This window comes from Caretta caretta, chromosome 19 (genome assembly GCF_965140235.1).
Source record: "Caretta caretta isolate rCarCar2 chromosome 19, rCarCar1.hap1, whole genome shotgun sequence".
Classification (NCBI taxonomy): Eukaryota; Metazoa; Chordata; order Testudines; family Cheloniidae; genus Caretta; species Caretta caretta.
The window spans coordinates 13,413,162-13,427,315 of NC_134224.1; the positions used below are offsets into that span (position 1 = coordinate 13,413,162).

At 50.1% G+C, this 14,154-nt stretch overlaps 1 protein-coding gene across 10 annotated transcripts in view; it reads left to right on the plus strand.

The window, feature by feature from the left end:
* Positions 1–14,154, plus strand: part of PTPRU (protein tyrosine phosphatase receptor type U) — a 322,599-nt gene that overhangs the window by 293,874 nt on the left and 14,571 nt on the right. For all 10 annotated transcript variants that reach the window (XM_048825551.2, XM_048825549.2, XM_048825552.2 and 7 more), the window contains one exon: positions 2,268–2,393. In XM_048825551.2, coding sequence (XP_048681508.1) covers positions 2,268–2,393 — 126 coding nt within the window. The remainder of the gene's footprint in view (positions 1–2,267; positions 2,394–14,154) is intronic.

Sequence of the window (14,154 nt, forward strand, 5' to 3'; positions counted from 1 at the left end):
TGAAGAACAATTGATCCCTGTCCCCACTCAGTCTTCTTTTCTCACCTACAGGGGTCAGCATACAGCAGGGAAGATTTGTAGACATTAGTGCCTGCAAAAATGTTTGCCTGTGGCCGAGGACAGGGACTGGTGTGCACAACGGTGTATTTTGCACGTGCAATTGCATTTACACGTGCGCACACGCATTATGGGGGAAATGTGAGTGCATGTTTCCAAATCTGGCCCTCTAAAGACACTGACATATTACGGAGTTAATCCTTCCTCCACCATCCCATCAAGGCCTGGCTTCTGCAGTCGTAGTCCGTAATGCCACTCTGTTCCAAAGCCAGAGCAATTCCAGGCATGACGTCAGGGAGGACTGGGTCAGGAGTGGGGACAGAATTTCTGTTTCCCCATCTCCTCCCTTTGCTTCATTCCCAGCATCTCATGGCTCCCTTGGGCACAAGTCCCTAGCTCAGCCCTGCAGGCGCCCATACGTCTCCCCCTGTGCTTTGTTCCTCATTTCAGGCCTTCGCTGCGTCACGGGGCTTCCCTGCTTGCTTGTGCCCCACTCCCTGGCTGAGCCCTGCCCCGCAGCATCACTGGGGTTGCCCATGGCACCTGCTGCATTGCCGACTCCCTCACTTCCCCTTCTTCCCTCCCGCCCCCCCTCCCGCTTTGCTCCCCATTTCAGCCCTGCATTGCCAACAGCTCTCCCATATTGTCCCCTCTCCTTTGAGCAAGGTCCAGCCCAGACTCCAGGGTGTGCAGGGCCAGGTTGCAGCGTGTACCTTCCCCTGGTGCATTCTACCTGCCATATTCCTTCCTTACACCCCTCTGCCATCTCTCGGGACGGTCGTCCTTCAGCAGTGTCCATGTGATAATATGTATCCAGCTTTTATATGTTTACCAGTTTAAGACCAACAGCTAATAAATCAGCCTTTACAGCCGGCAGCTTTGAGAGGTGACTTAGAGGGTAGATCCTTCTCTTGAACTATGTCTTGCCGAAGGAAGTTTTAATATCCAAATTATAGCTCTATGTCTAGAAGGCTTAGAGATCACGGAGATTGATAGCCCCTATTAATAACCAATTATTTCTCAAATACATTTGCCATGCAGTTAGGCCCAGGCCGTCGGCCAGCCTGAAATACTAAATGTTCTTTTAAAGTGCAGTGACAAACATCGTATATTTTGTATTGATTCCGGCTTCCCGGCTGGCATGGTGTGAAAACAATAGCATCCACGACCCTCGGATTGAGCAATACATCAAGTGTGCTCCTGAGCCTGAGAGAGAACAATGCCAGGCGGCCTTGCCAGCAGTCAGTCCCCCCCAGAACATCTGCCCTGCCTGGCCATTGTGGTGGTTTCTGAGCCGAGATCTGCTTTTTCCCATCATGGGAGGAGGTGCAGCACTGAAGAGGGTGGCCAAGGATCTGGGAAGGGTTTTATCTGATGTCTACGTTGCGGTCAGAGCTGTGGCTGCAGCACATGGAGAGATACCGGCGCTAGCTTAGAGCTCGCGAGCTCGAGGAACAATAGGGAAGCTGAGGCAGCCCAGGCTAGCCGCCCAAGCTCGTACCTAGTCTTTCAGGCAGCCTGTGATGATTCAGCTTTGCTGCTCCAGTACTCATGCTCGCTAGGTCAAAGCCAGCTCAGGTGTGTCTACACGAGCGGCAGATTCCTGGAGTCAGCCCCAATACAGTCCACGGCAAAGCTCCCTTTGGTTTCAGGGAGATAAAATCCAAAATGACACATGGTCATCGCTCAGGGCCTGTCCCTCCTGTCCATACTTCCACTGAAGCCAGTGAAGTGCCAGATCAGCCCCACCACCCCGAGGTGGGACCAGATATGGGACTAACCTTGCTCCATCTGGCACCGGTCAGCGCTGGGTGACCCCACCCCTCACAGGCTTCTGCTCAGCTGACGTCTGGAGAGGACCACGTGGGTGTAACTGAGAGCAGGTTCTGACCTTTGACCTGTCAGTATAGAAAGGTCAGCTCCATCCAGCAATGTGCTGTGGATAGCATGGGCAGTGTTTGCACGCTGTGGCCTTTCTCATGTGCCCTGTGCTAAGCACCCTTGTGCTGTGTCCCCCACCCAGTGCCTGGTGTCATTCCTTCCTGCCTGGGGAACTTGCACTGTGTCCCCAGGTCACATGCCAGAGCCCCATGTCCCTATGTAGCGCCCTCTGTCCCACACCCCCACATGGTGCCCCATGCCCCTGCGTGATGCCTTCTGCCGCGCATACCTGCATTTCATACAGTTGTTTCTCTCTCCTCTCTCTGTAGCCCTGTTTACAGTACTGGCCTGAGCCAGGGCTCCAGCAGTATGGGCCGATAGAAGTGGAGTATGTTTCCCGATCAGCCGACGAGGATTTCGTTGCTCGCCTCTTCCGGGTGCAGAACATCACACGGGTGAGGAGGGGGGCGCATCTGGTTGTCATGCCAGGGTGCTGTATTGTGTGGGGGTGGGGATGGGAGGTGGGTGTTAGCTGATCTAAAGATATTCACCTTTCCAAGATGGTCGCTCCGCCAGGAGCTCCAGGCTGTACCCTGCAGCAGGGGAGGAAACTCAAGTGGCTCCTGAGTGACTGCAGAGACTGCACCAGCTGAATGCTGGAGTCAACCCAGCTTTACCAGCTGTGTGAGGACATTCAGTGTGTTTTCAAGAGCACAAAAAAGAGGAGGAGAAGGCAACTCCAGATGCCATGTGGATATCCAACCCCAGAAATGCTGCCCTTAGGATTACCCCACCCCTAACCCCCCAGAGAGCAGCCTTATGTAGTTGGTTAATTTCACTTGAATACTGGGTTAAATGATCCCTTAGCTGGTGGCGTGGCATCCTGCCACGAGACTTCTCCCAAGTTACCCTGATAGTTACATAAGTACCCCCTGACCCTCCAGCCCACTCCTGCTGACAAAGCGTCCCTCATGAAGACCAGCCAACGCCTTCTGGAGTGTCTATCTCCTTGTAGCTGTTCTGCTCAAACAGAGGTGGGCTGCAGACTGGAATCAAACTTAGAAGCCAGTCCCACTCCTGGCCAAACGCCCATTTGTTTCAGTGGGAGCTGCATCAGACCCTTAACCAGGAAGGGAGGAACTTTCATTCCCATGCTGCACTGGATTAGGAGCTTCTCTCTGCATGTGGCCTGCGCTGGGGGATTCACAGTGACCACAACAGGCTATTTTTGCAGTACCAGAGCTGGACTCAGGCCAGAATCCCAGACCCAAAGGGTCTGATTCTCATTTACACTAAGGGTTGATCGACATGAACATATAGTTCACTGCAAGCTGGAATGTGAATCGACTCCATACTCTCCCAACTGTCATGTGCGCCCGGCTGACGCGCATCAACCGTTTGTTAATGCGCTTCGAACTAATCCTATTTCAAAGAGAGCAGTGTGCGTGTTTGTGTGTGCATGCACGCACATCAGCGGGGTGCACACAGTCAGAGCGCGGCAGGCTAGTGTGGGGTAGATGCACACCCTGCTTGCCATGATCTGTTTGTGTAGATGAGCCCTTAGCCACTTGACATTGCTCTGTAAAGGACCTTAAAGGGGGTAAAAGTGATTTAAAAGTGGAGAGTTTGCATCTGAACTCAGACCCATGTCTGTGCATTGGGGAAGGGCATTCTGGCCCCAGCTGGTGGTCAGTTTATGCCGTGCTATAGAGACTGAGAGCCCCCAGAATCACTGGAACCGGCAGAACAGAGTGGCTTTCCTGCTAGGCTGAGAAAAAGACTGCAGGGCCTTTAACATGCTTCATGTCGCTTTCACAGTGCACCTTGGCCAGTTCTGGTCACCCTTACGTGAAGGAAAATACAGTGACATGAAGGGCAAGGAATGGAAGTGGGGGACGGACAGGACCTTCCTGAGAGGAGATTGAGATGAATGGGTGTATTTAACTGGGAGAGCAGGCCACAAAGAGGGGGCAGGAGTGGAATCTTTAAACTAGCCAGAGGTTCCCATAACACTAGCCCTTGTGCTCTGTGTGAGGTCACTGGACAGAGCAGTTGGCAGGCGGGGCGTGATCCCGGGAGAAGTGTTGAGGTGAATCAGGAGAAATCTTTGCCATCCCTACCTGGCTGTCTGGAGTCTGATACGTGAAAGAGCTGTTGGCCAGCACGGAGTTTCCCTTTCTGGCGGTCAGGAGGGAGTTTTTCACTCCACATGTGTTGCTCCTTGGATTGGGTACACACTGTGTGTGGTGGGGGGGGGAGGGGTTCTCCAAGGAAGGGGTTTTACCTCAACAAAGGTTCAGAACTAATCTAGAGTAGACATGGCAGAGCTGGCATCACATGCCCAGGCACTATGCTGATTGGCGCACCAGAGTCAGACAGAAGAGGTCAGTGGATCGACAGGCAGAAGACCCTGTGGCTGCTACTAAGGGAAGCATTGTTGCTTAGTGGATAAGGTGGGACTCACGAGGTCCGAGTTCTGCTCCTGGCTCTCCACTGGCCTGCTGGGGGACTTTAGGTAAGTCACGTCACAGCCCTGTGCCTCAGTTTCCCCTTCTGTGAGGGGAGGGCTCCTGCCTCATACTGAGAATGAGGGGCGATCAGCAGGTTATCTCAAGTGCTTATATACGAATGCACAAAGCCTTGGAAACAAGCAGGGAGAACTGGAGGTCCTGGTGATGTCAAGGAATTATGATGTGATTGGAATAACAGAGACTTGGTGGGATAACTCACATGACTGGAGTACTGTCATGGATGGTTATAAACTGTTCAGGAAGGACAGGCAGGGCAGAAAAGGTGGGGGAGTAGCACTGTATGTAAGGGAGCAGTATGACTGCTCAGAGCTCCGGTACGAAACTGCAGAAAAACCTGAGTGTCTCTGGATTAAGTTTAGAAGTGTGTGCAACAAGAGTGATGTAGTGGTGGGAGTCTGCTATAGACCACCGGACCAGGGGGATGAGGTAGATGAGGCTTTCTTCCGGCAGCTCACGGAAGCTACTGGATCGCATGCCCTGATTCTCATGGGTGACTTTAATTTTCCTGATATCTGCTGGGAGAGCAATACAGCGGTGCATAGACAATCCAGGAAGTTTTTGGAAAGCGTAGGGGACAATTTCCTGGCGCAAGTGCTCGAGGAGCCAACTAGGGGGGGCGCTTTTCTTGACCTGCTGCTCACAAACCGGGTAGAATTAGTGGGGGAAGCAAAAGTGGATGGGAATCTGGGGGGCAGTGACCATGAGTTGGTTGAGTTCAGGATCCTGACACAGGGAAGAAAGGTAAGCAGCAGGATACGGACCCTGGACTTCAGGAAACCAGACTTCGACTCCCTCAGGGAACGGATGGCCAGGATCCCCTGGGGGACTAACTTGAAGGGGAAAGGAGTCCAGGAGAGCTGGCTGTATTTCAAGGAATCCCTGTTGAGGTTACAGGGACAAACCATCCCGATGAGTCGAAAGAATAGTAAATATGGCAGGCGACCAGCTTGGCTTAATGGTGAAATCTTAGCGGATCTTAAACATAAAAAAGAAGCTTACAAGAAGTGGAAGGTTGGACATATGACCAGGGAAGAGTATAAAAATATTGCTCGGGCATGTAGGAATGTTATCAGGAGGGCCAAATCGCACCTGGAGCTGCAGCTAGCCAGAGATGTCAAGAGTAACAAGAAGGGTTTCTTCAGGTATGTTGGCAACAAGAAGAAAGCCAAGGAATGTGTGGGCCCCTTACTGAATGAGGGAGGCAAACTAGTGACAGAGGATGTGGAAAAAGCTAATGTACTCAATGCTTTTTTTGCCTCTGTTTTCACTAACAAGGTCAGCTCCCAGACTGCTACGCTGGGCATCACAAAATGGGGAAGAGATGGCCAGCCCTCTGTGGAGATAGAGGTGGTTAGGGACTTTTTAGAAAAGCTGGACGTGCACAAGTCCATGGGGCCGGACGAGTTGCATCCGAGAGTGCTGAAGGAACTGGCGGCTGTGATTGCAGAGCCATTGGCCATTATCTTTGAAAACTCGTGGCGAACCGGGGAAGTCCCGGATGACTGGAAAAAGGCTAATGTAGTGCCAATCTTTAAAAAAGGGAAGAAGGAGGATCCTGGGAACTACAGGCCAGTCAGCCTCACTTCAGTCCCTGGAAAAATCATGGAGCAGGTCCTCAAAGAATCAATCCTGAAGCACTTACATGAGAGGAAAGTGATCAGGAACAGCCAGCATGGATTCACCAAGGGAAGGTCATGCCTGACTAATCTAATCGCCTTCTATGATGAGATTACTGGTTCTGTGGATGAAGGGAAAGCAGTGGATGTATTGTTTCTTGACTTTAGCAAAGCTTTTGACACGGTCTCCCACAGTATTCTTGTCAGCAAGTTAAGGAAGTATGGGCTGGATGAATGCACTACAAGGTGGGTAGAAAGCTGGCTAGATTGTCGGGCTCAACGGGTAGTGATCAATGGCTCCATGTCTAGTTGGCAGCCGGTATCAAGTGGTGTGCCCCAAGGGTCGGTCCTGGGGCCGGTTTTGTTCAATATCTTCATAAATGATCTGGAGGATGGTGTGGATTGCACTCTCAGCAAATTTGCGGATGATACTAAACTGGGAGGAGTGGTAGATACGCTGGAGGGGAGGGATAGGATACAGAAGGACCTAGACAAATTGGAGGATTGGGCCAAAAGAAATCTGATGAGGTTCAATAAGGATAAGTGCAGGGTCCTGCACTTAGGACGGAAGAACCCAATGCACAGCTACAGACTAGGGACCGAATGTCTAGGCAGCAGTTCTGCGGAAAAGGACCTAGGGGTGACAGTGGACGAGAAGCTGGATATGAGTCAGCAGTGTGCCCTTGTTGCCAAGAAGGCCAATGGCATTTTGGGATGTATAAGTAGGGGCATAGCGAGCAGATCGAGGGACGTGATCGTTCCCCTCTATTCGACATTGGTGAGGCCTCATCTGGAGTACTGTGTCCAGTTTTGGGCCCCACACTTCAAGAAGGATGTGGATAAATTGGAGAGAGTCCAGCGAAGGGCAACAAAAATGATTAGGGGTCTGGAACATATGAGTTATGAGGAGAGGCTGAGGGAGCTGGGATTGTTTAGCCTGCAGAAGAGAAGAATGAGGGGGGATTTGATAGCTGTTTTCAACTACCTGAAAGGGGGTTCCAAAGAGGATGGCTCTAGACTGTTCTCAATGGTATCAGATGACAGAACGAGGAGTAATGGTCTCAAGTTACAGTGGGGGAGGTTTAGATTGGATATTAGGAAAAACTTTTTCACTAAGAGGGTGGTGAAACACTGGAATGCGTTACCTAGGGAGGTGGTAGAATCTCCTTCCTTAGAGGTTTTTAAGGTCAGGCTTGACAAAGCCCTGGCTGGGATGATTTAACTGGGAATTGGTCCTGCTTTGAGCAGGGGGTTGGACTAGATGACCTTCTGGGGTCCCTTCCAACCCTTATATTCTATGATTCTATGATTCTATGATTCTGCAAAATGGGGATAATAATGCTGACCTCCTTTGTAAAGTGCTTTGAGATCTTCTGATGAAAAGCGCTAGGTGAGAGCCAGATATACTTATCATAGACCTACATAGAGCAAGATTTACCTATGGCTACATTAAAATTCGTGATGGGGGAACTACCAGGATTTAGGATGAACCTTCCCCTGTGTGGAGATTATTCCATAATTGCGCATTATGTGGTTTCTTGCACTTTCCTCCAAAGCGTCTAGTACTGGCCATGGCTGGAAACAGGCTAGTGCGTTAAATGGCCGTAGGATCAATCTGGTCTGGCAGTTCATAGGAGAACTGAGCAGGACCTTTGACCACACTTCAGAATGGATCCTAACCCTTTTAATTTTTGCCACCTGAAGACGTTTGCTCCCCTTTTTCCCCCTCTCCTCAATATTTTTCACTTTCCCCCCTTGCATTTCGGGAATCCACCTGGAAGTGGAAAGGTTGAGATCCTGTAAGGAGGCCTGTTCTGGCCAGATTTCTGTCCTAAATCTCAGACCCAAGAAGTCTGGATAAGTTTCAGGGAAGCATCCATGCTTTCTGGAGCATGTCTGAATGGAATCATTTAGAGGTCTGCCCGTCGCTAGCACTTAACAATGGTTTGGAGCAAGCCCAGACCTCATTTAGCCTCTAACTTTAATGTCAGAGCCGAGCCTGCCTGACGGGCTTGGGTGCTTCAGTTGCATTTTGATTTCTCCGCTTGCTGTCCTGCATAACTGAATCAGCACAGAGACAGCCCCTGACCCTCAGACTCCTTCCTTTGCTGTAGCCCCAGGGGCTATTTTTAATGGGTACCATATGCCAGCAAAATGTCCACTCCCCACCAGCACCTGTCTGGCAGGTGACTTCCAGAATAACTGCAGGCAGGTCATTAGCAGTGAAAACTGACCAGCGAGGGAAGGTAAATGGCATGTGTGATGGGTTCCCCCCAGGTTGCCACCTGGAACTGGGGTACCACTGAGCCCTCTGACCTACCAGCCTGGGCTTCCTCTCACACTGTGCTGCTGTGACAAGTTGCAAAGCCCTCCAAGCTTGCACTTTCCCTAGCATTCACAGGGGTGAGGACACACCGAGCTGCAGTCACATGTGGGCTCTCTAACTGCCAGCCTGCCAGCCTCGGACCCCAGAGCAATAGTGTCCTTCCCTGGTCCAATCTGGCCAGTGTATGGGTGTAACACCGGGTCCGCCTCTCCCTTGACGTGAAGAGGACCATGCACACTTGTGGTAACCAAGCTGAGATTTTCCCCAGGCTCCTTAGTCAAACGCACACTGGTTTGGATTAAAACATAAAATAAGTTTATTAACTAAAAAAGGATAGATTTTAAGTGATTATAAGGGATAGCAAAACAGATCAAAGCAGATTACCTAGTAAATAAACAAAACCACAAACTGATCTTAACACACTAGATAGGTAGGATATGAATTAGCAGATTCTCACCCTGAGTGATAAACAGTCTGGCAGATTCTTGAGGCACAAGCTGCCTTTGCTTTGCAGCTCGGATTTCCCAGGTTTTCATACACAGGCAAGAAATCTCTTAGCTTGGGACCATCACTTCCCCCAGTTCAGTCTTTGTTCCTCAGATGTTTCCAGGTGTGTTGTTGTAGGGAGAGTGAGGTACTCTCATGATGTCATTTCCCCCCTTTTATATCTTCTTCCCACTTTCTGGAAAGCTCTTTTGCTGTGTCAAACAGTTCCCATTGTGTAGTGCTATCTCTGAGAGGTTTCTGTTGTGCATAGTTCCTGGGGTGGCAGATGACAGAACAAGGAGCAATGGTCTCAAGTTGCAGTGGGGGAGGTCTAGGTTGGATATTAGGAAACACTATTTCACTAGGAGCGTGGTGAAGCACTGGAATGGGTTACCTAGGGCGGTGGTGGAATCTCCATCCTTAGAGGTTTTTAAGGCCTGGCTTGACAAAACCCTGGCTGGGATGATTTAGTTGGGGTTGGTCCTGCCTTGAGCAGGGGGTTGGACTAGATGACCTTCTGAGGTCTCTTCCAACCCTAATCTTCTGTGATTCTATGAATCCTTGTGCTTGTGTGCATTTCCTCAGCAAGCCACCAACATTGTTTGGCTTTTTGACTGTTGTACCTGAAGGCTGCTTGTGGGTGTTTTCACCCTCACAATGTGTTTCAGTAACACACACAGAGCCAAACTTCATAACTTCACATACGACGATAGCACATACACTCCAACGAGATATTAATGTCTAGCAGATCCAGACTTTTAGGATGATACCTCACAAGACATACTTTGTACAAAACATATCCTAATTACACGACAATGGTGAATATTGGGGTGTCAGGGTGTCATAGAATCATAGAATCATAGAATATAAGGTTGGAAGGGACCCCAGAAGGTCATCTAGTCCAACCCCCTGCTCGAAGCAGGACCAATTCCCAGGTAAATCATCCCAGCCAGGGCTTTGTCAAGCCTGACCTTAAAAACCTCTAAGGAAGGAGATTCTACCACCTCCCTAGGTAACGCATTCCAGTGTTTCACCACCCTCTTAGTGAAAAAGTTTTTCCTAATATCCAATCTAAACCTCCCCCACTGCAGCTTGAGACCATTACTCCTCGTTCTGTCATCTGATACCATTGAGAACAGTCTAGAGCCATCCTCTTTGGAACCCCCTTTCAGGTAGTTGAAAGCAGCTATCAAATCCCCCCTCATTCTTCTCTTCTGCAGGCTAAACAATCCCAGCTCCCTCAGCCTCTCCTCATAAGTCATGTGTTCCAGACCCCTAATCATTTTTGTTGCCCTTCGCTGGACTCTCTCCAATTTATCCACATCCTTCTTGAAGTGTGGGGCCCAAAACTGGACACAGTACTCCAGATGAGGCCTCACCAATGTCGAATAGAGGGGAACGATCACGTCCCTCGATCTGCTCGCTATGCCCCTACTTATACATCCCAAAATGCCATTGGCCTTCTTGGCAACAAGGGCACACTGCTGACTCATATCCAGCTTCTCGTCCACTGTCACCCCTAGGTCCTTTTCCGCAGAACTGCTGCCTAGCCATTCGGTCCCTAGTCTGTAGCTGTGCATTGGGTTCTTCCGTCCTAAGTGCAGGACCCTGCACTTATCCTTATTGAACCTCATCAGATTTCTTTTGGCCCAATCCTCCAATTTGTCTAGGTCCTTCTGTATCCTATCCCTCCCCTCCAGCGTATCTACCACTCCTCCCAGTTTAGTATCATCCGCAAATTTGCTGAGAGTGCAATCCACACCATCCTCCAGATCATTTATGAAGATATTGAACAAAACCGGCCCCAGGACCGACCCTTGGGGCACTCCACTTAATACCGGCTGCCAACTAGACATGGAGCCATTGATCACTACCCGTTGAGCCCGACAATCTAGCCAGCTTTCTACCCACCTTGTAGTGCATTCATCCAGCCCATACTTCCTTAACTTGCTGACAAGAATACTGTGGGAGACCGTGTCAAAAGCTTTGCTAAAGTCAAGAAACAATACATCCACTGCTTTCCCTTCATCCACAGAACCAGTAATCTCATCATAGAAGGCGATTAGATTAGTCAGGCATGACCTTCCCTTGGTGAATCCATGCTGGCTGTTCCTGATCACTTTCCTCTCATGCAAGTGCTTCAGGATTGATTCTTTGAGGACCTGCTCCATGATTTTTCCAGGGACTGAAGTGTGGCTGACTGGCCTGTAGTTCCCAGGATCCTCCTTCTTCCCTTTTTTAAAGATTGGCACTACATTAGCCTTTTTCCAGTCATCCGGGACTTCCCCGGTTCGCCACGAGTTTTCAAAGATAATGGCCAATGGCTCTGCAATCACAGCCGCCAGTTCCTTCAGCACTCTCGGATGCAACTCGTCCGGCCCCATGGACTTGTGCACGTCCAGCTTTTCTAAAAAGTCCCTAACCACCTCTATCTCCACAGAGGGCTGTCCATCTCTTCCCCATTTTGTGATGCCCAGCGTAGCAGTCTGGGAGCTAACCTTGTTAGTGAAAACAGAGGCAAAAAAAGCATTGAGTACATTAGCTTTTTCCACATCCTCTGTCACTAGTTTGCCTCCCTCATTCAGTAAGGGGCCCACACATTCCTTGGCTTTCTTCTTGTTGCCAACATACCTGAAGAAACCCTTCTTGTTACTCTTGACATCTCTGGCTAGCTGCAGCTCCAGGTGCGATTTGGCCCTCCTGATAACATTCCTACATGCCCGAGCAATATTTTTATACTCTTCCCTGGTCATATGTCCAACCTTCCACTTCTTGTAAGCTTCTTTTTTATGTTTAAGATCCGCTAAGATTTCACCATTAAGCCAAGCTGGTCGCCTGCCATATTTACTATTCTTTCGACTCATCGGGATGGTTTGTCCCTGTAACCTCAACAGGGATTCCTTGAAATACAGCCAGCTCTCCTGGACTCCTTTCCCCTTCAAGTTAGTCCCCCAGGGGATCCTGGCCATCCGTTCCCTGAGGGAGTCAAAGTCTGCTTTCCTGAAGTCCAGGGTCCGTATCGTGCTGCTTACCTTTCTTCCCTGTGTCAGGATCCTGAACTCAACCAACTCATGGTCACTGCCTCCCAGATTCCCATCCACTTTTGCTTCTCCCACTAATTCTACCCGGTTTGTGAGCAGCAGGTCAAGAAAAGCGCCCCCCCTAGTTGGCTCCTCGAGCACTTGCGCCAGGAAATTGTCCCCTACGCTTTCCAAAAACTTCCTGGATTGTCTATGCACTGCTGTATTGCTCTCCCAGCAGATATCAGGAAAATTAAAGTCACCCATGAGAATCAGGGCATGCGATCCAGTAGCTTCCGTGAGCTGCCGGAAGAAAGCCTCATCTACCTCATCCCCCTGGTCCGGTGGTCTATAGCAGACTCCCACCACTACATCACTCTTGTTGCACACACTTCTAAACTTAATCCAGAGACACTCAGGTTTTTCTGCAGTTTCGTACCGGAGCTCTGAGCAGTCATACTGCTCCCTTACATACAGTGCTACTCCCCCACCTTTTCTGCCCTGCCTGTCCTTCCTGAACAGTTTATATCCATCCATGACAGTACTCCAGTCATGTGAGTTATCCCACCAAGTCTCTGTTATTCCGATCACGTCATAGTTCTTTGACATCACCAGGACCTCCAGTTCTCCCTGCTTGTTTCCAAGGCTTTGTGCATTTGTATATAAGCACTTGAGATAACCTGTTGATCGCCCCTCATTCCCAGTATGAGGCAGGAGCCCTCCCCTCACAGACATTCCTGCCTGTGCTTCCTCCCGGTATCCCGCTTTCCCACTTACCTCAGGGCTTTGGTCTCCTTCCCCCGGTGAACCTAGTTTAAAGCCCTCCTCACTAGGTTAGCCAGCCTGCTCGCGAAGATGCTCTTCCCTCTCTTCGTTAAGTGGAGCCCGTCTCTGCCTAGCACTCCTTCTTGGAACACCATCCCATGGTCGAAGAATCCAAAGCCTTCTCTCCGACACCACCTGCGTAGCCATTCGTTGACTTCCACGATTCGACGATCCCTACCTAGGCCTTTTCCTTCCACGGGGAGAGTCACAGCGTGGAAGTCAACATCAGATCCTCTCTGGAACTTACAAGCAACCCAGGTGAATGAGGAGCTAGGATCTTCAATCCAGACAGCAGAAAGAACCTCCTGAATTGTCGCCTCTTCCCCAGATTATCTGGGATTTGGAAAGTTGTATCATGAATTAGACGAAGCTGTTTCAAACCCCGGAACTCTGCAGTCCTGCCTGGGCTGCTTTAATGGGAAAGCGTTTACACTAGAGAATCAAATCGGTCTGTGTGGCTGCTGCTGTGTGTGTCTGAGGGTGGTTGCCGGGTGCTGCTGTGTAGAGTGGGAGAGAGTGCGTGTGGCAATGCACTGTGTGAGGGTGTAGTTGTGTGTGCTGCTCCAGATAATGTTATGTCTAAAGTGTGTGTGAGAGGGGCACATGTAACTGTGAAGCTGAGCTAGGTATGGTATTGGCTGTGTATGATTGTCAGCAAGTTAAGGAAGTATGGGCTGGATGAATGCACTATAAGGTGGGTAGAAAGCTGGCTAGATTGTCGGGCTCAACGGGTAGTGATCAATGGCTCCATGTCTAGTTGGCAGCCGGTATCAAGTGGTGTGCCCCAAGGGTCGGTCCTGGGGCCGGTTTTGTTCAATATCTTCATAAATGATCTGGAGGATGGTGTGGATTGCACTCTCAGCAAATTTGCGGATGATACTAAACTGGGAGGAGTGGTAGATACGCTGGAGGGGAGGGATAGGATACAGAAGGACCTAGACAAATTGGAGGATTGGGCCAAAAGAAATCTGATGAGGTTCAATAAGGATAAGTGCAGGGTCCTGCACTTAGGACGGAAGAACCCAATGCACAGCTACAGACTAGGGACCGAATGGCTAGGCAGCAGTTCTGCGGAAAAGGACCTAGGGGTGACAGTGGACGAGAAGCTGGATATGAGTCAGCAGTGTGCCCTTGTTGCCAAGAAGGCCAATGGCATTTTGGGATGTATAAGTAGGGGCATAGCGAGCAGATCGAGGGACGTGATCGTTCCCCTCTATTCGACATTGGTGAGGCCTCATCTGGAGTACTGTGTCCAGTTTTGGGCCCCACACTACAAGAAGGATGTGGATAAATTGGAGAGAGTCCAGCGAAGGGCAACAAAAATGATTAGGGGTCTAGAACACATGAGTTATGAGGAGAGGCTGAGGGAGCTGGGATTGTTTAGCCTGCAGAAGAGAAGAATGAGGGGGGAT